At 29.6% G+C, this 22,327-nt stretch overlaps 1 protein-coding gene across 2 annotated transcripts; it reads right to left on the bottom strand.

The window, feature by feature from the left end:
• Window positions 1–676: 676 nt before the first annotated feature.
• LOC107443463 (uncharacterized) lies at window positions 677–10,618 on the bottom strand. 2 transcript variants are annotated; one of them, XM_016057324.5, is made up of 2 exons: window positions 10,371–10,618; window positions 677–5,875 (listed from the first exon to the last, which is right to left on the bottom strand). In XM_016057324.5, exon 2 carries the CDS (start codon window positions 5,743–5,745, stop codon window positions 2,602–2,604), a length of 3,144 nt encoding a protein of 1,047 aa, XP_015912810.1. In that variant the 5' UTR covers window positions 5,746–5,875; window positions 10,371–10,618; the 3' UTR covers window positions 677–2,601. The 2 variants fall into 2 exon arrangements, with proteins under 2 accessions (XP_015912810.1, XP_015912811.1); XM_016057325.5 differs by having other exon boundaries at window positions 10,356–10,609.
• Between the last annotated feature and the right edge of the window lie 11,709 nt (window positions 10,619–22,327).

Consider the following 22,327-nt stretch of genomic DNA (forward strand, 5'->3'; position numbering starts at 1 on the left):
GCAAAATGGTCAAATTTTGTAAGAATAAAAGAAAAGAGTATCAACTATAGTTGATAAATGTAGTCAAAAAATTCTTGTAAAGAATTAATTTAATTTTAAAGAAATAATTAGAAATCAAGGTTTCTAAGATACAATATTTGTCTATTATCAGAAAAAAAACAATCAATTATAATTTAGTATAATTACTAATATTTAAAATAATTATACTGTAAATACTATACTACATCTACTTCTTCAACAAGTTTTAATAAGATATCTGGTTTTTAATTTGGAGAGATAATGAATTAAGTTAAATTACATGTTTTTCTGTAATGAAAAATTTAGTATACATAATTTTATTTTTCCTTGCTCTACAAAATCTGAAGCGTTAAATACTGATTTCATCTCCTTAACAAGTGAAGTACATACATGAGGCATTTAAGCATACTTTTGACATTACAATAGTAATAAAATAACTTGATTATCTAGTAATATTCAAATGTATTTACAACACAAAAAAGTGAAGGTGGCAATATTTTAACAACTTTTACTGAATGATTTGATATTTGGATGGTCTATTTGATTAGCATAGAATCATGCACATTGAAAAAGTACAATATGCAATAAATATCGTATCTTTGAATTAAAAACAAAATTGCATATTTACAACATAATTTCAAATTAAGAAAAACTATTATTTCTTTTTTTAAATGTTAAAAAGCATACAGTGTTAGTGAGAATAAATTTGCACTCATATACACAATCACAGATTGAAACATATCACAAAATTTTGCAAGATAACAAGAAAAATTGTGACTAGTAGATATTTATGATTATAATATTTTCACAACAAATCAAGAAAATTAACATATTACAATAAATAGAGTCATTTAAATATTGCATTCACAAACACTGTTTATGATTCAAACAAATATTTAGATTTGCATATTAGTTTTTTAAGTTGCACTTAATAAAACTTTCATTCTTTTTTACAGGTATGAAGTTAAAAGTATAGTATGCCAAAGAAAAAAATATAATCACTATCAATCTAAGAGCACTTCCTTAATAATTAGGTATTACCTTGCTTTCATCAAATTTTTTTGAAAATTGGTAAAATTCATAATGATGAAATGTTTGCAAATTTCACATTTTGCCACATTTATATAAAAATTTATTAGCTAAAAAATTGAGATAAAACATTTTCTTTGGTCAAATGATGAGAGATCATATTAATGTTCGTTATGTCTAAAAGATTATGAAACCTGCAGGAAATTATTAAAAATCCCTCAATTTTGTAGGCACGTTTAAAAAAAAAAAGCTTAGAATCGGAAGAACAAAAATTATTAGATGGACCGGAAAGTAATGGCGTTTCGGTGCATTTGACAATTGTTATCAAGATTTTATTTTTAATCAATAATGTATTCCCCCTCGTTAGCGACAACCTTGCCAGAACGAACAAAAATGAATTGCTTTTTAAGACAAATTAATACTTAATGTGCCGAAACAACATTACTTTCCGGCCTCCATAATAATAAAGATATCTCAGTCGTACAAAATAATTGAAGTCCTAAAAAGTTAATACATAAATGGGATTTTCTTTTATATTAGTTTGGGGCCATTCAGATATTACGCAAGCACCTAACAAGCTGAGGTTTGCAATTCGGTTATTTTTGCTAACAAGTGAGGAGGTTTACAATTAGATTATTTTTCCTAAGAAGTGGGGCGATGGCGGGTATGAGCAATATTTACGTAAGGCATTAAAAAAACTTTATTTTCAAAATTTTCTTAAAAAGCAAAATAAATTTAACAAAAAATATTACGCATGAAATTTAAGTTGAATTTGAGGGAAAGAAATAATTGGAAGAAAATTTCTCCAAGGAGTTTTAGAGGTTGACAATTTTGAATATAAAATTGCTTATTTTTGCTGACCAGGAGAGAATCCAAATCTGCCATAAATATGCTTTCATAATACTTGAATAGCCTTTTTCTAGTTAATATTGCAAAACATTTCTTAATACAATAATATTTATAGTATTTCATTGAATGAAGTTTAAAACAAGTAAAAAAAAAAAAACTCAACTCTGCAAACTGACAATAGCAATAAAATTCATTGCTATTATATAGGTGCAATATCTTACAATTTATAGTGCTTTATTATTGTACGAAAAAATAGAATTAAAACTAAATTGTAATTTTTTAAAAGAAAATAACTAATATAAAATTCCTGGAGGCATTCGTAACAAATATATTGATTCAATAATATTTTTTTATATTAAAAGACATTATTTATAACTCTATCAGCAGCACCAAGTCACATTTTAAATATTCATATCTTAGACATTTTAGAGTGAGCTGGGACTGAGAAAATTTAAGTACTAACTTGGTTACACAAAATAAAGTACTGAAAGAAATAGTTACAGACAGATCTGTACATGAAACATTGCAAGAAATTGAAAAACATTGCTTATTAATATTTACAAAAGTCAATGTTGAATATTTACAGATGATAACAGTCTGATTCAAATAAAGAATAATTGAAATAAAAATCCTATTTGATTAATTGAGAAAATATGTATTAGGATTTTAAAAATGCATTTTTCCCCCTTCTGAATTTAAAAGAAATTAAGAAGCTGCTTTCTTCATCTTATTCTTTTTAAGCTCATCTTGATTAGCCTTAGAACTTAAAGTACCTTGAATAAGTTCATCTGATTTTAGGCACTTTTCACATTTTTTAGAGTCAGGATTACTAGAGTAAACATCATCTCCACATTCTACGCATATTCTAACTTCTAAACTTTCTTTGGATTGTTTTTTGTCTCTATGATCTCTTGATTCTTCTGCAGCTGACTTTTCCAAGTCTGAACTAGTTTTATGTTTCTTTGAAGGACTAGATCTACCACCTTCAGATGAACGTTTGGCAGCACCACTGTGAACAAGATAAACATGGTTCTCAAAAAGTCTGTACAGATTAAATGTAGCTGAACACACTGTACATTTATATGATAAATGAGCTGGTTTTAATGTTACTTTGTGGATTTGATTCATGTGACTGACAAGTTTACTAGCATAAACTCTCCCACATATAGTACAACAACCAGCATCTTTGTTTTTGTTGGCTAATTCTTGCATATTTGAGGTTACCAATCCATGAGCACCCAAAAGATGTCGCTCTAAACCTTGATCTGTAAAAAATCTCCATTGACATTTTTGACAATTCAAAGGAGGACGGCTAACAAGCATTTTAGGATGGATTTTGACTTTATGAATTAGCTGCATATGTGTGCGCAACTGGTCAAGATCTTTAATATAACCATCACAAATTTCACACACAACTAAGTTGTTTGAATTCATAGTTACATTACCAGGTTGATTGGATTGTTTGGCCGCTGGCAAAGGATAAGGTCCTGTCATCTTGGGCAAAGCATTTAATTCTGGCATATTTTTAGCAAGGTTTTGTTGATGTAATCCACTTCCAAAAGGGGATGAATTGAAGAATGGTCCAGTATTATGCAATTTTTTACCACTGTTGACAGTATTTGAGGCAAAAGGAAACTGATTAGGAGTTGTTGGCACTTGATTACTTCCAACAATAGGGACAACTTGGCCAGCAGAATTTAAAACTTGGTAAATACGATTAGGAGTTTGTACCATTGGAGATACACTAGAACGAATTTGGGACATAGAATTAGAATGAGCTGGTCGTATGTTTAAATTGGACATTTGCATAGGTGACATTATTTGATTATGACTACCTAAACTGTTATTTAAAGGTGTACTAGAGCTTGATTTGTAATTTGGGAAATTATTAGGAGCACTGTGAGGATGACTAACAATAGGAGAAATCTGGTTCATTGACATTGAGTCAGTCATATTTTCATGCTTTTTTGGTCGTCCTCGACCTCTATGCATTGAGCCAAGAGATTTTTCATACGCTTTAACGACAGCAACAGTAATAGGTTTAGGCGTCAAAGCAGGAAAATCAAAATCTCTAGGTGGAGCTTGGTTAACTCCATGATCAAAGTACCTTTGGCATTTTGTTAAATGATTATTCAACTTAACTTTTGAATTGCTTTCAAAGGTACAGTAAGGACATTCAAAGAAAAGCACAGGAGGTTGTATTCGGCCAATTTTTTTGTGAACCTGTTCCATGTGTTCTAACATCAATCTTGGGTCTCGATTAATAACTTCACAAAAATTGCACTGGTATTCCTTACGTTGAGTGAGATGAGGCACTAGTAAATGTCCTTCCATAACTACTGAAGATTCGGTAGTAAACCCACAAGTTTTGCATACTTTATATTCACAAGAGTAAACATTATTAGCTTTTTTGGCCTCAATATAACTTTTTTCGTGGTTAGCCAATTCTTCTTCTGTTTGAGGACGTTTTCCTTCTCTCTTCATTTGCCTCTTTTTAACTCTTACCATATCTTTATGATACCATTCGTTAACACGACTAAGGCCAATACCAATTAAAATCTCACCAGCAGAGGTATGGAAAAAGTCTTTGCTTTCAGATTTAGAATCTTTTTCTTTCGGTGGGAAAATGTCTGGTTCCTTGAGTAAATATGATGAAACTAAAGAAGGACTCTCGACTAATGCTTCAGTGCTCCTCAAGGTAAAATCTCCTTTCACTGATATATAACGTCCTATTTTGACTAAGCCAGTGAATATCTCAGGAAACCCAGTATCCTCATTTGTTAATTCTGCAAAAACAAAATTATCAGGAGACTCTTTAAACCTATCATGAGCATGTGAAGCAATATTCTTATTTTCTTTGTTGCTAGATTGATCATCTGATTTTTGAGATAACTTGACAGTTGAGCTTTTTTGGTGAATATTTTGTAAACCTTTAGAAATTTCATCACATCCAATCGAATTTAAATGCTCATTTAATTTTTCAAGAGGATTAGGTTCAACAAAACCATTTACTAATGGTCTTTCCTCAGCATCTTTATCTTTTGAAACAGGTGTCTCCTCAGCATCTTTATCTTTTGATACAGGTGTCTCTTCAGCATCTGTATCTTTTGATACAGGTGTCTCCTCAGCATCTTTATCTTTTGATACAGGTGTCTCCTCAGCATCTTTATCTTTTGGTACACTCAAATCTGGAATTTCTGTAGCAATTGCATTCTTTACGTCCAATTTTGATTTCTTTACAGTTGAATCAAATTTATCTGTCTTATCATTTTTGCTTAGTTCATCAGATGTTTTATGACATTCACTTTCAATCTCATTGTCTTTCTTGTTCAAAGATTCATTAGTAGATTTGTTCAGAGATTCATCTTGTAGACCGTTTTCCTTTTTTTCACAATCATTCGATATTGAGTCCTTTACATCTTTATCTAAGTTACTGCTATCATGATTGTTGCTTTCTGTAACATCAGAAGTACAAGAAACTTCTTTTACTTCAATTTCTTCACAGTTTTTGTTAGATTCTTTCTCAGCCTCTCCCTTCTTTGAAGAACAAAAATTTGCTTCATCACTCAAACCAGATGAGTGAATTCCATTTTCTTTTGGAGTATCTACACCCAACTTTACTGAAGAATCTAATTCATTTGAAATGGAAGAGTCTATCTTTTTCTCTGGGTCTGACATTGAATCAACACAAGATTGATCTTTAATATTTTGTGTTTCAAAATTATTGATCTCAGATTTAGTCTTGGTCATACCATCAACTTCTTCATTTTCATCCTTCAAGAAGGTTTTCTTATCTGACCCACTGTTAAGATCACCTTCATGTGTTTTACCATTGACTACAGAAGTCATCTTTGCAGCAATAGCATTAATAACAGCTCTGAACAGAATTAACTAATGCCAAACATGGACAAATAAATAATTAATTTTTATACTATGTCACATACTGCTTGGGGATAAAAATGTAGAAAGATCAATCGTCCTAAAAAAGAAAAAAATGTAATTTAGTATTAAAGCAGTATTTTTATTTTAAATCAACAATTAAAAATTATTCAATTCTCTAATTATTATAGCTAGATCTTTCGTCAAGAGACTTCAATTTTCTTTCTTAAACATTCAGAAGTTTTTACAGGATAAACAATAAGAAAATGAAGACAATTTGAAAAATTCTATATTAAAGTTTGATTCTAACACATTGAAATCTCACTGGGAAAAATGTATTGAAGCAAATAGTATATATTTTGATTAAATAAATGCTTGCAATAAATATACAGTTTCAATAATTGACTTAGAAATGTGACATTTTATGGTTATTTATCTATTAGTTATTAGGAAAAAAGCCTGAAAGTTGTCTGTGATTATTAACCCTTTGCCTCTAGCAGCCGAACTCAGTTTGGGCAATGCAAATATACAAATTTTGGAATGCTCCTGATTTTTTAAAAATCCGGACATGGAAAAGAGGCAGCTGATGAAATCGGTGGCAAATTCATCAGCTTTAAACCGAATAGCAGATAAAATTGTAGCATGTGGTACAGAGATAACAGATGCACACCTGTTTAAACATTGTGAGAAAAATCCACTGCAATAAAGTTATTCTGCATCACTGAAGAAGAAATAGAAACGATCTCTAGAACACTTACTGAAAACACTTCTAGGATGAAAGGGACAAGATCCTTACACCAGCTAATTGTAGAAAAATAGAGTGGATATCTCCAACTCCATTATAGAAATATCAGTTGTTTTTGCGGAGTACGAAGTAGATTTTGTCATACCTACGGTACGAAAGATTTTGACAAATGCCAATTCACAAATAAAACAAGATCAGAAAACTTATAGCTGAAAAACACAATAAATTTGTCCTTATAAGAATAAGGAACTTTATGTTTTTGACAAATATTCATCAAGCAGCAACGACTGTATTCTTACTGACGAGGACAATTTAATGATTCTATTTAAAAATATCAAATATGAGAACCTAATTGCAAAGAATTACAGGTGGTTGTGTTCTGTTGTTCAGAAAGGGGTTCTGTGGTTGTGTTCTGTTGTTCAGAAAGGGGTTCTGTGGTTGTGTTCTGTTGTTCAGAAAGGTTCTGAACAATACTGGTAAATAGGGAAGCTAGATAATGGGGCAGATGTTGAAAATAATGAAAGATACAGGAAAAAAAGTGAAACTGATTTTATTCTAAATGGCGTAATTCGAAGCTTTTTCCAAAATGCGAGAAATTCGTGAATTTGTAAATTTTATAGAACGCGCGAATTTCTCGCGGTAATAATTTTTTAATGCGAGAAAGGAAAAAAATATGCGAGATTCTCGCATTCTCGTGCTGTAGTGAAAACACTGAATCTAAATATAAATATGTTGGAATAGCACAAGGTGATGTAGAAGACAATGCTGATATTAAGGTTATGTTTTTAAAAACAATAGATGACAGTGGAAAAAACTTTCAAGTAAAGGAGAATGATGTATCTTACATTCAGTTTGATTCTATAATAGGTATTCTAAAAAATTCAAGTTTAAAAATAAAAGGAAATAGAATTTTCTATCAATTTGATGGCTCAGTTGATGTCTATGAAAAATATATCACAACACGTTTCAAAATTGTTTAATTCTTGGCTCTAAATAAGTAGGTCCACTTTGAGTGTTACTTTATTGTTAATGGCAAGTGTTTTTTACCTCCAAAAAGACAAAAACACTTTCATTAAAAGGAAAACAAGAAATATTCAATGTCTAATAGGTATCAGTAATGAAATTATGCACTTTTAAGTTGTATGAATATTAAAATAGTAACACAGGGGACATAATATGCTTATTTAATGACAAATATACATCCATAAATAAAAAATAAAAACTACCTGTTGAAAATAACATAAGTATGCTGCTTGATATTAATTTTTGAGTAAGTAATTAACCACCTTAGATGCATTTTGGTTTAAAAGAAATTTTTTTTTTTTCAATTCCCTATTTATCAAAAGTGATCTGCATTTTTGGAATGACTCACCTGCATAAAATTGTTTCATTTTAGCAACTTCTTTTAATTGATATTTGCTTAATTATATGCTGGACAAGTTTTATAGTAATGAATTCCTTATAAGGAATTTTTAAATAGCCAAAATTTAAGCAAATCGTAACTTTTACTTTTTTCAATCTAATTAAATAGGATTTTTTTTATATTATGGTCTGATATGATATTTCTGAATTGCTTTTCTGCCCCATTTCATTGACAGTTAAATTATTTCAATATCTTTGCAGATATAGCCAACTTTGTTTATTATTAAGGCTGTAAATTAGCATTAGTTATTGAGAGTAGGCTGATGTTTAATTTTGTTTCTCTAAGATAAAACAAGAACAAAAAGGCAAGCACAATATTAGATGATAATGGAGAGGAAAGGGGAATAACAAAAATAAATAAATTTTAAAATATAAAATTTCCAAAAAAAGGTTTAACTATAAAAAAATGTGACTATAGTTGAAGAATAAAATTTATCTGGAAAAAAAAATATAAATTGAAAACGGCAAATTAAATGCAAAACATATATAGAAAAAAAATTAAAGAATGAACAAAGACAGAGTAGAGAAAAAAATAAAGCTGAGAGCATCAGTTGCAGAAATTCTAGTATTTCATGCTTAATTTTCCATAGTTAGTAATTATATTTTCTTCTGATACAGAAGTTTAAAACTGATTATGAGAAAAACAAGTCTAAAATTAAGCATATAATGTATTCGTTTTAAAATGATATCTAATAATAAGTTTTTTAATCTAAGGAAATTAATTTCTTTATAAGTTTCGAAGCAAAATCATTATAAAGGTACTTTTAACACAAAAAGCGGCCAGTGGAACGCAAAAAAGCAGCCATTAATAAGTTTACCTCTAGTGACCAGTGTCCCCACCAGATAAAAGCTCAAAAAATGTAAAATAGTGATAGTTTTTAAAATGTAGTTAAACTTAATTTTAACACTCAAGTGGTCAATACTTAAAGGAAGATTTTCATCTCATGATCTGAAACAGAATATTTGCCAAGTCTTGGCAACTTTCTGGCAGCAGCTGGCAAGAAACTAAAAAAAATAATAATCACGGAATGGGATCAACTAAGAAGGTATAACTCACAGCCACCCTCTGATAAATCTCTATATTTTGTTCTTAAATTAAATATTTGCAACAGTCAATGCAACAGATCCTAATACAAAAATATCTACATATTTAAGAAAAGTTTATTTACAGGATGAATGAGAATTATCTTTATTACTTTGATACCCCATAATTGTAATAGAAAGAAGAGAACCTTTAACTTTTTCAAAAATATTTCTTTAATTTTAGTGAAATAAAATCTGTTAATGTCATTAGTAGTAAAAAAGCTAACTCATTTTTTCTCCAATTGTAAAAGCCTATCACAGTCACTATTCACAAAGTTAGCTTGCTCTTGTCTTGTATAAATTTTGTTTATTACAATGTAAAACAGAAAAAGGCACATATTCTATAATATATCAATCAACATTAAAATGAAGCAAATCAATAAAAATTTAAAGAGAGTAGTTATAATATAAACAATAAATTACCTTAATATATAACTTTAATATCAAAATAATTTCTTTTAACTTATGAGTAAAAATTTTATAGAAAAATGATTATTAACAACACATGAAAAACAACTTTTTTTCCAACATATATTGACATATTTTTCCAGTATTAATAATATTAATTATCAAAGAATTGAATGAACTGAAAAAGTAAAAATATTGAAGTTATAATCAATCAGTTCAAATCATGAATAAGAGAAAATCAAACAAACACAAATTTAAGTAAACAAAATACAAAAACAAACAGATTTTAAAATCAATAAACTCTCTTAAAATAGTTTTGATTTAATATGAAATGAATCTTTCAAATTCAGATACACAAATTTGTTTGTTTATATATTGCTTTAAAAAAAATATTAGGTGCTTCATCTTATAAATAGTAAGCAAATGTAAATAAACAAAAGATATGTACGTAAATAACCAAATTTATTTATATTAAAAAATAGAATACAATCATAAAATACGTATGTATCCTGCAGCAGGATTACCTTACACATTGCATGACGTTAGGCTTATGGAGAAAAAATTTTTTTTTTATTATTAGCAAAATTAAAAATATATAAAAAACATAAGTGTTAAGAAATATTATGTTGAAATCGTAAACGTTAAATTTTTATGCATGTAATTGTCTTAAGAAGAAGTATAGTTTCTTAAAGATGTAAAAAAGGTTTAACCAAAGGGTGCATAAAAAGTAAAACTAAATTTATTAAATTGAAAAAAAAATAAAACGTTTTAAAATGAATTTTGAACATAACAAATAGCTGACGTTCAATGCAATTAAAATACTTTAGACGGAATATATAGATAAACAATCCTGGCATTTCCAGTATATTTATAAACAATAAATAATTTAATAACAAAATATGATTGAAAATTTTATTAGTACCGTTAGCTAACCCACCTTTTACAAATAGCGACAACTTTGCAACAGCGGGTGTTTTGAAATTTGTCACAGATACGTAGATTAAATCAATTAATGAATTTAAGACAATTATTTTTAATATTTATGAATAACATACATCGAATTGCTATGTGTAGATTGTCGAGTCCATATCCATTTCTCGACAAAGATGATTATTATAACAATTTCTCACAAAACATGGCGTCTGAAAACGTCACGTGACCTCCAATTTTTACCCCTCTATCCGCGTTAGATAAAGGCGAATAGCTTTTTAGAATTAAAGTCACATGATGCAGTAACAATAGTTACCCAATGAGAAACTAGATTAGAATATTTATCTGGTTATCAATATAATTAATAAAAAAAAATTGTTACTATGACAACCATAAAAATGGAATCACATAGTAGTTATGAGCAACCCCCAACACCCTAAACTGATTTTTATGTAAATTAACACAAAATTATTTTTTTTCTTAAAAAGTGTATATTATTAAGTTTTAAATATTTATTCATTAAGATCGGAAATTTTTTTTTCAAATAGGTCAACTTATACTTATATTGTAATATAAATATTAACATGTCAACTAAAAAAATCAATAACACTTCTTACTATTTTTAATTCATTTTTTTAAACTGCTCACTAGTGCGATTTTTGCAAATTATAAAGTGGAAGAAAATATAATTATTTCCTCTTATGATAGCAACGTTGAATTCTTGCTTATCTATACAATATATATAGTAGGAAAAACTGAAAATGTTTTTCATGCCTTCTTAAGGAAATTTTCTAATAAGGAGGGAGGGGGGACTATTTAAGCTTGAATGTATTGAATAAGTTATACTATAAAATATATTGGTATAAATTTTATTGTTCAGTAATAATTTCATCAATTAAAATATATTATTAAATGTTTTCGTACCCTCAACGATATGAAAGTAAGAATACATATCTTTTTATTATTCGTTAAAAAAAACGAAAGAAAAAAAAACTTTTAAGTGAAAAACTGTTTTAAGTCATTAGTTATAATAAGGAAAAAAATATTTATTTTTTTAAAACCATCATCATAGCTATATTGAATAACTTTGTTTATGCGATCTTAATAAAAAAATATATAATTACTCTACAAACTTCTTAAGGAATTTTTTTTTTTTAAGATTTCTAAAAATGACTGTTTTTAATTAGATAAATTGAATAAGATGTATTGTGAAATAGAAAATTAAAAGTGTATTTTTAGTATCTGTTCTGGTAAAAAAAAGTACCTGTTTGAAAATTTCAATGAATGCACCATTATAATATGTATAAGCATAAAATCCATACTTAATATGAAATAAAAATGGCGGTGATGTTTATTTTACAATCAATCTTCATAGGCTGAGAATAATATTATTACTAGAGCCCAGATTTTGATGACCTAAAAAATCTCAATTAATGCCCTTAAAAAGTTCAAAAAATGCCCTTACAAGCTGCAAAAAATGCCCTTAAAAGTGCAAAAAATGACCTTAAAATGCAAAAATTGTGCTAAAAATGCCTTATGACATGACTTAAATAGAAGTAAAAATATTGAACTAAAACAAGGTTTTACTCTTTAAAATTATTATGAGTCGTTTCAAAAAATATAAAGCAATGCAATACTTGTTCTACGTTCATTAAAGTTTGAAAAATATGTTTTATATCCTAAAATAACGAAAAAAAAGGAAAATATATTGACTCTTAAACATTTTCATTTTGTATAGGAACTTAAATGAATATAACAACTTCCATCTCATAATATTACTAAATATCAGAATTACAGTGGATTATTAAATTTTTTTTTAATATTTTGAAACGTAAACGAGCGTCTCTTGTCTGAAAGCAAATTTTTATAACAGGAGAAGCTTCTTTCAACGTCTACTGATGTGATTGGTGCGTACTTGAAAAGGACGATCATACTTACTGACAATTCTTCTTCAATTTGAAAAGATATCGCTTCACCTTTTAATATCCTAGAGATTTTCTTCGTTGTTTGGAAGCCAGTGTAATAATAAAAAATTATAAAAAGTAATAAAAATTAGAAAAAATTAACAAAAAATTTAAAAAATGCTTCAAAATGCAAAATACGCCCCAAAATTTAAAGAAAATGCCCTATAAATCTCAAAAAATGCTCTAAAGGACAAAAAATGTCCAAAAATGCGAAAACTGCAAAAAAATGCAAATGTCATCAAAATCCGGGCCTTAATTATTACTAATGATAAATGACCCTCTTTTCTAATGGACTATGGCGCTCTACCTTCAGCTTACTATTATTTACCAACCGATGCGAAAAATAAACCTTTTTTTTGTTTGATTGTAATAACGCTAGATCTGTCTTTCGACTTTAACAAATTAAGGTTTAGCATCTTATAAAAAAGAATGGTCTTTAGAAAAAAAAGAAAAAAAGAAAGAAAATAAATTTTAAAAAAATGGGAAAGGGAGTGTAAATATTTTAGTATACGCGAAATTAAATTCAGATCAACACAAATGTTGCTTCCAATGTCACTTGCCAATCCAGCAAGCCTGCTTGGTGAAACCAAGTGTAATTAGGGCCGAGGGTGCGTTTCTTGTATTTCAGTGGCGCATTCTATGGCCAAGAATACGACTTCAGCTACACACACATCGCGACCCGTTTAAAAGAAGTACCCATTAATCCAGTGTTTCCCAAACTCATGACTTTTGTGTACCCTTTCTAACTTTTTTGCAACGCTGTGTACCACTAATAAAAAAATGAATGTGCTTTTTTAAAAATATTTTTAGTTATTAACTGTTAACGCTGCAAAAAATAGCCAACAGAAATATACGTAATCTTAAATTTTCATGGCTAGCTTTGTCTTAAAATAAAAAATTTTGAAATTTTCGCTTGTTGTGAGATATTTCGCATAGGAACGCAAACCCCAGCTAAACTGCTCCCGTACCCCTAGGGGTACGCGTACCACACTTTGGGAAACACTGCATCCCTCCATTCATCCATCCACAGGTCTTAATTTTGACCTGAACCAGAAAACGATCAATCTCTAATTCAGTACCCCTAGAGGTATGATTTGTTATGGGGACATTGAGGACTTTGTGACCTGACCGATTTAACATGCACCGGTCACCATTTACTATGCGGGAAGTTTTCAGCCTGCGAGGATTGAACTTACGACCTCTTGGACATGGGCCCAATGTCCTACTAATCTAGCTATCCTGGCCTCTCAACAGAAATACATTAATAATATAAAGATCAGAGATAGAGCGTTAGCCTTTCAATGAGGTGAGCCGGGTTCGAATGCCAGTGATGACTGGTCGATACGAATTCCGCACCCGACTCGGACCGACTACAGGGCAGACGTAAAATATCGTCAGTGGTAGACGGATGAGGGGTTGCAGTCCTCTTGCCGTCAGGCTAACCGTGGGAGGCCTTCGTGGTTTTCCTCACCATGTAACGCAAATGCAGGTTAGTGCCATCAAAAAAGTCCTCCACGAAGCAAATTTCTCCCAATACTTGATCCAGGAGTTCCCTTGTCTTCGGGAGTGGGCTCAAAATTACAAGGTTACGGAGTTGAACATTATTAGTGGTAAACCCCAAATTGGGTTTGCTGTTCAACGACGGTTATAAAATGAAATAAAATATAAAGATCAGTATGGTGGATGGATTAAAATATTATGTTCAATGCCAAAAAGAAAAAAGGCGGAATGGGCTGTACTGCGCTAAATTTAAAAGACATGTAGCTGACTAAATGGTTTCGTAAACTAAATCTGATGAGAAAAAAGTTAAAAAGAAGAAAAGATCAGTACGGTCACGGTTGAACGAACGATAATCAAAATAAATAAATAAACAAATAAAATAAAAAATAAACAACATATAATAAATAAAGTAGAAGGTAACCAAAACAAAACAAAAACAAAAAAAAAGAAGAATTCAAAATTAAATATAAGTATTCGATTACTTTTATTTAATAAGATGACATTTTTTGCATATAAAACGTTTTATTATTTTTCATTGACTATCTTTTTGTTTTTATCTATTTACATTCTCATGGGTAAATTTTTAACAACTTGAATTAGATAAATAGATTATGTCCAAGTAATAAACATGAGTAATCAGCATGAAAATAGGTAGTAAACATACATTTTTATTACCTACTAGTAATAATTTTTTTTTTTATCATATGTATTGTTCTTCATTTCAATCGAATAAGCTGTAAATAAATTTACAACACATTTAATTAAAAACTATAAAATAAAATTTTTTATTGTGATTAAGAAAATTCAATGGAATAAGATAAAATAAAACATACACTAATTTTTTAGACGATTTCAGTTTTATTTTCGGTAGTTTTATGAAATTAAATCATCGCAACATTATCTTTCATAATTCCATTTAATCGCGCAAATAATTGGTACATTACATGCATAGAGCATTTCCGAAGATGTAATAAAAATAAAGGAATCAATAAAATTTCTCTTTCAGATTTCCTCAATTTTGGTAACGAATTCTGAACAATAACCTAGCGTGCATGCTTTGTATGGCAATTATTGTAAAATACAAACATTCTTTTTTTGTCGTAAAAAGCAAGATAAATTAAAATTGTTCACAACAATGAAAAAAAAAATTTTTCCGAATATTTAGGGGAAAGTAAGGTTTTTAATTTTGTCATGGATTCGGAATGCCAGATCTACAATTAAAAAATTTTGCATTGCATTCTAAGCCAAATTACATTGAGAAGAAATAAAAACATACATTTTCATTCAGAAATTATATATATATTTTTTATTTTAAAAAAAAATGCGCAACCCTGTCTTAACTACAATGTGCAACATTTTTTTTCGTGTTTATACTTTATTGTTATACAAAATAGTTACTCAGAATAATCTAATTTTTCTTTCAAATATTCTGAAATTTAATAATGTCATGGGAGGACAAATTTTTTCCTGAATTTGTACAAATGCTTGATCTTGACCAAGTCGGGTGTGGTTATTAAAATCTAAAATTAGTTTTGCACCAAAAGTCAAAATTTTTTTTAATGAAATTTTTAATCTTTTTTTTGTGGAAATGTACAAGTTTAAAATCGTTATATAAACAGCGGCTCGCGTAAATGCCGCGACAAGTTTCTTGGGGAATAAGAGCACCTCATTAGGATTAAAATTGAACAGAAATTCATTCCCGGAAATATCGTCGCACGCGGCTAGGGACGCTTCCTAATTATGAACTGTTCAAAGGCACTCGAACAAACAGTTCATAATAGAGATGGGTCCCTAGCGGCATATGGCGACATGGGTTCAAATGCAATTTTAATCCTGATGATTTGTTTTAACTTTCTTAGTAGTTAGTCGAAACATTTATACGATCTCCTGCTATGTATAACGTTTTTAAACTTGTACATTTCACAAAAATATAGACTATTGCAATTTTAAAAAAACTTGGAGAGAGAAAAGATGGCAGAAATCTGCTATACGAAAATATCGAAGAACTGTTTAAAAATATCAGGATAAAAGAAAATTTTCCTCAAAGTTTTCAACAAAGCGGGTGCAGCACAAAAGAACGTTTTTAACCAATATCCTAAATCGCCTTTTCATTAAAAAAAAAAAAATTAAATGACAATGCAAAATAATAAAATAAAAATTTTAAAAACAAATTTCAAGAAGACTAAAAAAAGGTAGGTTGTTTTAATGTTTACCGATTTAAGACAAAAAACGTAGAATGCAACGCAACATTCTCGATAAACGTTCGATGGTGATCGAAGTTAATTACAATAGTTGTGCACCCTATGTTTTTCGGTTTTAGGTCCGAAAAAAATATAATTACTTTTTCTTTTTAAACCTATTTGTACAACATAGATTTTAATATTTATTTTTTTACTTCATGGTATTATTTTCTTTATAAATCTGTGTCTTAGCTTATAGCGGAAAGTGGTCCATAAAATGGAGATAAGTTTTGCTTGCTTCATTTAGGAAACAATTATAATTTGTATTGGCATCTGGCGTAAAGCTCCAATTGAAATTTGAGTTCTCAAAGACAGCAGGAAAGTAATTGAAATTTCGATTGACGATAAATTCTATTTGCAAATGAAGTAGAAAAAGAAATTCTGAAATCAGTGACTTTTAAAATTTGTATTGCTATCCAACATAAACATCCAGTGAAAATTTGAGCGCACTAGCTAATGGAAAACTGGCTGAAATTTGACTGACGATTAAATTGTTCTTGTAGATGATAATTTTATGTTTCGAGATTTCCAAAACTAAGGTAGTGTTTTCAAAGTAGTTTTTTATGCTGAAAAAGAATTAGCAAGAAATATGAGACAGTTGAACTAATAATTTTGAAGATAAGTATGCAAGAAGTACAGCGTAAAATACTTTAAAAGTTGCAAAGTACTTTTTTTTTTTTTTTTTGCTACAATTTTGAATTTTAGTTTGCATAAATAAAATTTTTATAACCTCTAAATTATTTATTCTATTATGTGTATGTTTTGTCTCAGTCGTTTTAGTGGAAATATTTTTTAAAAAATCTACATAACAAACAATATCTTATTTGTTCATTTGGTACCAGATAGCAATGTTAAATGAGCATACAATTTAATACTGCATTCGGTACTTTTCTCCGAGGCAGATGATGAAGTCTCAAATTCACAGTAAATTCAAGAATTCAACGGTTTTTTTCTTAAAAATTATGTTTTGATTTAAATAAATAAAAATATTTAAATGATTAAAAAATAAATAAATAAAATGACTGGATTCACTAGCGCCGACGAAACGCATTATTACTACACATTTTAATCATATTGGCTCGTGTTTAGTTTCCTTTGACTCAACGTAATACTCACGCTTGACTCAAGAAAAAAAAAAGAGAAAAACGAAGAAGATTAAGAAGCTTTATTTACTGCGCTATTTGATAAGCCTCGGTGAATCTTTGCATTAACCAAGAGTTCCAACTAAACAGATTTTCGTCTCATAAAAGCGCAACAAAATTAAATTTTCAAAATCTAAAAACTGACAAACATGTAGTTTTAAATAATTTACACGAAACCACAAATCTAATAAAACGACCTCTATACAATCTACCTTTTTGAAAGGTATTTGTGCTCTCAAATAATACCTGATCATCAATAGTTTGTTAGACTCAAAAATATAAATGAAACACAAGTTTAAAAATTTAACGTAAAACCCAAAATGGCGAAGGTACAGGCTGTTAAGTTCATCATTTCTTTTGAACCCCCTCCCCCGTTTCTTTCTCAGCTTCTGCAAGACCAGTCAGCAAAAGGTCGTTTCAGATTTTCGATGTTCTTCAAAAAAAGAGCGAATGTACACATAATTCTTGAGAGCAATATCGAGAGAGAGAAGAGGGAAGGAAAGAGGCATTTTTCTCTTTTCCGTAAAACTTCTTTTAAGAAAGAAATTTAAAATAATACTACAGTACACTCTCGATTATCCGTGCGCGGATTATCCGGTATGCGGATTATCCGTGCTCATTCCGGAGTCACACAAAAAATATAAAAAGAAACATTTTCAAGATTAAAAAAATTTGATTCGTGAAGTTATAACGCTACCAAATTTTTGGAAGCAATATTCGTTATTGGATTGAAGTATATGGAACATCAGCAGAATGGTCAAAGGTAAAATCGTCTGCGTTATCACTATCTTGGAGAAAGATCATACCGCTTGATGAACAATCCTCTTCAGATGTTCAAGAAAAATATGATAACAGTATTCTCGAACAAGCTAAGGTTTCGAAATTCTTGATGAAGAAAATTTAGATTATTGGTTTCAAAGTGATGCATGTGAGCCTGGCTTCCAGTATTTGACTGATGAAGACATCGTTATGTTGTTAAATCAAATAGTGATGATAGTAACTGATGCAGAAGATGTAGTAAATGAATGAAATACAATTACTCATTCTGCTGCTCTGTAGAAACTTTATTAAATTATATGGAAGGATATGATTACGGGGACATAACTGCGGTTCGTAAAATATGTGTACCGATATATGACGAAAACGCATTACACATTTTTTAATAAGGAAAATTCTTAGTTTGATGTTATGCATGCAAATGTCAGTAATTTTTATATTTTTTGTACTGATATTGAATTTTTCTTTAATAAAAGGAGTTTTCGGATTATCCGTGTTTTTCGATTGTCATTGCGACCTGTCCCGGTGATTAACCCGGATAATCGGGAGTGCTCTAGATTTAAGTGAATTTTTTTTCTTCCATAGTGAATCTCCATTTTTTTCGATTCTTACTATTAGACTCTCTCTATTCTTACTATTCGATTCATACTTACGTTCAAATTTTCAATCGTTAATAAATTATTTTTTTATTCAAGTTCAAAATTTTTTTTTTAAACTTACACTTGATGTTAATATAGTTTTTTTCAAATATTAATTCATTAATTAAATTTATTTAATTGATTCTAATATTGCGATTCTGTCATATGTATATACATATTTATATTAATTGTATTTATTTAATAAAAATTAACTAAAATAAAATTTTTCTTTTTTAACCTAAGTAAGAATTGATTTTAATTTTTTTTTATATATATTACCTGTTGTCTTTTACTTTTCATAGTGCAATGACAATATCAAGATTTTTGATAATTTAACTTTCTTTTTATAATTAAAACAACTAGTTTTAATTACAAATTTGAAAGACACGAAACCCATTCATTAGTTTTCAACTAATCAAAAAACTAAACATTAACGTATTTTTATAAAACATAATGGATCTAAACAGCTTCCTATTCAAATGTATAACTTAAACAATAACAATAAAGTCTACGAAGGATAAAAAAAAATTGACTCTGTTTTATTAAATATGCAGGGAAAGAACCTAAGTAAACTGTGCCTTATCTCGAAATCAGTCGCTAGACTGCGCGGGGCTTTGGATAAAACATTTTATGGGCCTCTAAGAAAATGTTTCTTTTAAGGCAGAATTTTGCCTGAATTATAGAAAAATGTTCACGAAATTTTTTATTTGCGAATTTTATTACTGAGAACGAATAACTTAAATTGTTTTTTGTATTATTTTATTTTAAAATTTGATACTACCGTTTAAATTTTTATCATTAATATGTATGCCATAGTGCCTTTAAAAGTAAGGGACTTTACGTTAATAGACTCATTGAATTATCTAAAAATTAATTATTAAATTAATATTAATTTTCCAATTCTATTATTTTGTTTTACTTTGATAGTTTTCTTCTGTGGATGGTTTTTAAAAGTGGGGAGATCGATTTCTTCTATAGGTATGGCTTATAATATAATAAAAACATAATATAATAAAAGCATTATATATTTAAAACATAATATAATTAAAACATAATATAATTAAAACATAATATAATTAAAACAATATAATAAAACATCGAATATAAGTAAAACAATATAATAAAACATCGAATATAAGTAAAACAAAGAAAAATTTCAAATTATCAATATTTAATATAAATTCTTTTCTAATATCCATGGCGTGGGGTCCCTAAAGAGTTCTAGAAATGTGGGGACTTGGGCAAATGCCCCTCTCTTACGACCACTCTCTTTCATTCAATCTCTCTAATTAGGATTAGGTAGGCCGGGATAGCCTGGTCGGTAGGGATCTGCGCCCATGACCAAGAGTTCGTGGGTTCGATCCCCGCCGGCTGAAGACTCCCCGTGCAGTAAATAGTGACTGATGCACGTTAAATCTGTCGAGTCTGAAAGTCCTCCATGTTCCCATAACAAATCAATACCTCTGGGGGTACTGGTTCAGGAGTTTTCTTGTCTTCTGGATTGGTTCAAAACTACAAAACTCGTCGGCAGAAGACTCTCTGCGTAGTAAATGGTGACTGATGCACATTAAATCTGTCGAGTCGCAAAGTCCTTCATGCTCCCATAACAAACCATACCTCTAGGGGTACTATTCCAGGAGTTTCTTTGTCTTCTGGATTTGTTCAAAATTACAATGCTACGGAGTTGAACATTAGTAGTCGCAAACCCGAATTTGGGTCGGCTGCTCAACGTCGGTTATAAAATAAAATAAAAATTAGGTCTGGGTAAATGGCCCAAAATTGTGACCACTCTAACTGATTCTAAATGTTTCGGCGACTTCGTATTTTACATGTTTTGAAAAATGTAGCTGACTGAGTATAATAAATAGCAATCATCAGTTTCTACAAAGGAAAGGGTATAGTTTGTACTATGTAGACTTAAGCAAGAAACAATGTGAATAAAGCGTAAATGAAAGTACGCGAATGGATGTTGTTGTTGTTGTTGTTGTTAATTTACGCCGCACTAGAGCTGCACAATGGGCTATTGGCGACGGTCTGGGAAACATCCCGGAGGATGATCCGAAGACATGCCATCACAATTTTGATCCTCTGCGGAGGGGATGGCACCTCCGCTTCGGTAGCCCGACGACCTGCGCGCGAAGTCGAGCACTTTACGGTAGCACAGTTTAACGAGGACCAATACCGCACACCCTCGGTCCCTACGCAGACTGATCCAAGTGGTCACCCACCCGCACACTGACCGTAGCCAGTGATGCTTGACTTCGGTGATCTGCTGGGAACCGTGTCTTAACGATCAGTCCACTGCGGGACCGCGAATGGATGTACTATGGTTTGAGTTCTATAAATAAAAACTTCCTCAGTGTAAACATCAGATTGTTCAAACGATATTTTGACGTTCTGACTCTGGGGAAGGTTCTTGCTTATAGAACTGGAACTATCCATTTATGTATTTTCATTTGTGCTTTATTCACATTGTTTTCTGCTTTAATCATCAGTTTAATTGTGAAAAAAAAAAAAAATAAAGATTTTTAAAGCATATTAAGCTTTTTAATCTTCTGACTACGTAAAACATCTAATATCTCTCTGAAGAATCTTAAGAACAGGATAAAGTTTTGCTTTTTGACCTGTTTTCCTTTGATAGAGAATGTTAATAATAAGTGAATGTTAGTAATAGTGAATATAATGGAGCGAATAATACAATGGAACAAAGAGACGAATAAATTTCAAATAAAATTAAAAAAAATTTAAAAAAAAAAACAACCCTTTTCTGTAATGAGACCTTTTTAAAATTTGAATTATAATAAAAAAATAATAATGGAATTCTTTTAAAGAAATAATTGATTTAAAATCACTGTGTAATAAAGGAAATTGAAAGCACACAGAAAACTATGAGAATTCCAACAAAACTTTAAAGATGACTCACATTTGGGTGGTGGTATTAATTATTTCCATGAATGCAGTTTACGTCAAAATTAAAAAGTAAGATTACGTTTGAAACCACACAATCAATATTTAGGGTAACGAATTACAGAAGATTCTATCACATAAAACAAATTACACATTTTATTTTTTCAAGTTTGTTTTTTGTTTTAATACAAATTTGGGGTTATGCAGAAATTAATTATTTAACATTAAGCACACTTGAAATTATAATTTAGGCAAGGCTATTGTTGTGGTGTTATAATTAAAGTTAAAGGTTATTAAACTGATTGGTTTTTGACTAATGGTTCTGAAACAGCAGGAATTGGATTTGCATTATAAAACGAAAAATATTTTACTTTGCGTAACGATTTCATCATTCACGAGTAGATATTTCTTTTTGAAATTTCTAAACGAATATATGAAAATGTTGCAAATATTTATTCTCATATTTTATTGCATTTTCTCCCTCTCATAACGCAAAAACTATTGGATGAAAAAATGTGAAAATTTTATGCAATTTTAGAAAAATGTCTGACCAACATTCTGATATTTAAATTATATTGGCGAGGTGCGGACATCAGTATTCAGTTGTTCAGTTATTTTATGTCATCCAGTTATTCATTGTCATTCATAGTATTTCAGTTATTTTATGTCAAGTTGGGTTAATGATCTTGCCCCACGAATAAAGTTTAGCAAAAACTGTTATTACAGCTTACGATGTTTTTTAAACCTTGTACACAGCGAGAAAAAAAAAAAAAAAAAAAACGGACTACTTTGAATA

Source organism: Parasteatoda tepidariorum, chromosome 4, assembly GCF_982258835.1.
Source record: "Parasteatoda tepidariorum strain Cologne lab strain chromosome 4, Ptep-v5.0, whole genome shotgun sequence".
Lineage (NCBI taxonomy): Eukaryota > Metazoa > Arthropoda > Arachnida > Araneae > Theridiidae > Parasteatoda > Parasteatoda tepidariorum.

What these genes read in the sequence shown, in the direction of transcription:
- LOC107443463 (XM_016057324.5), bottom strand. Translation starts at nt 5,745, where the DNA reads ATGACTTCTGTAGTCAATGGTAAAACACATGAAGGTGATCTTAACAGT.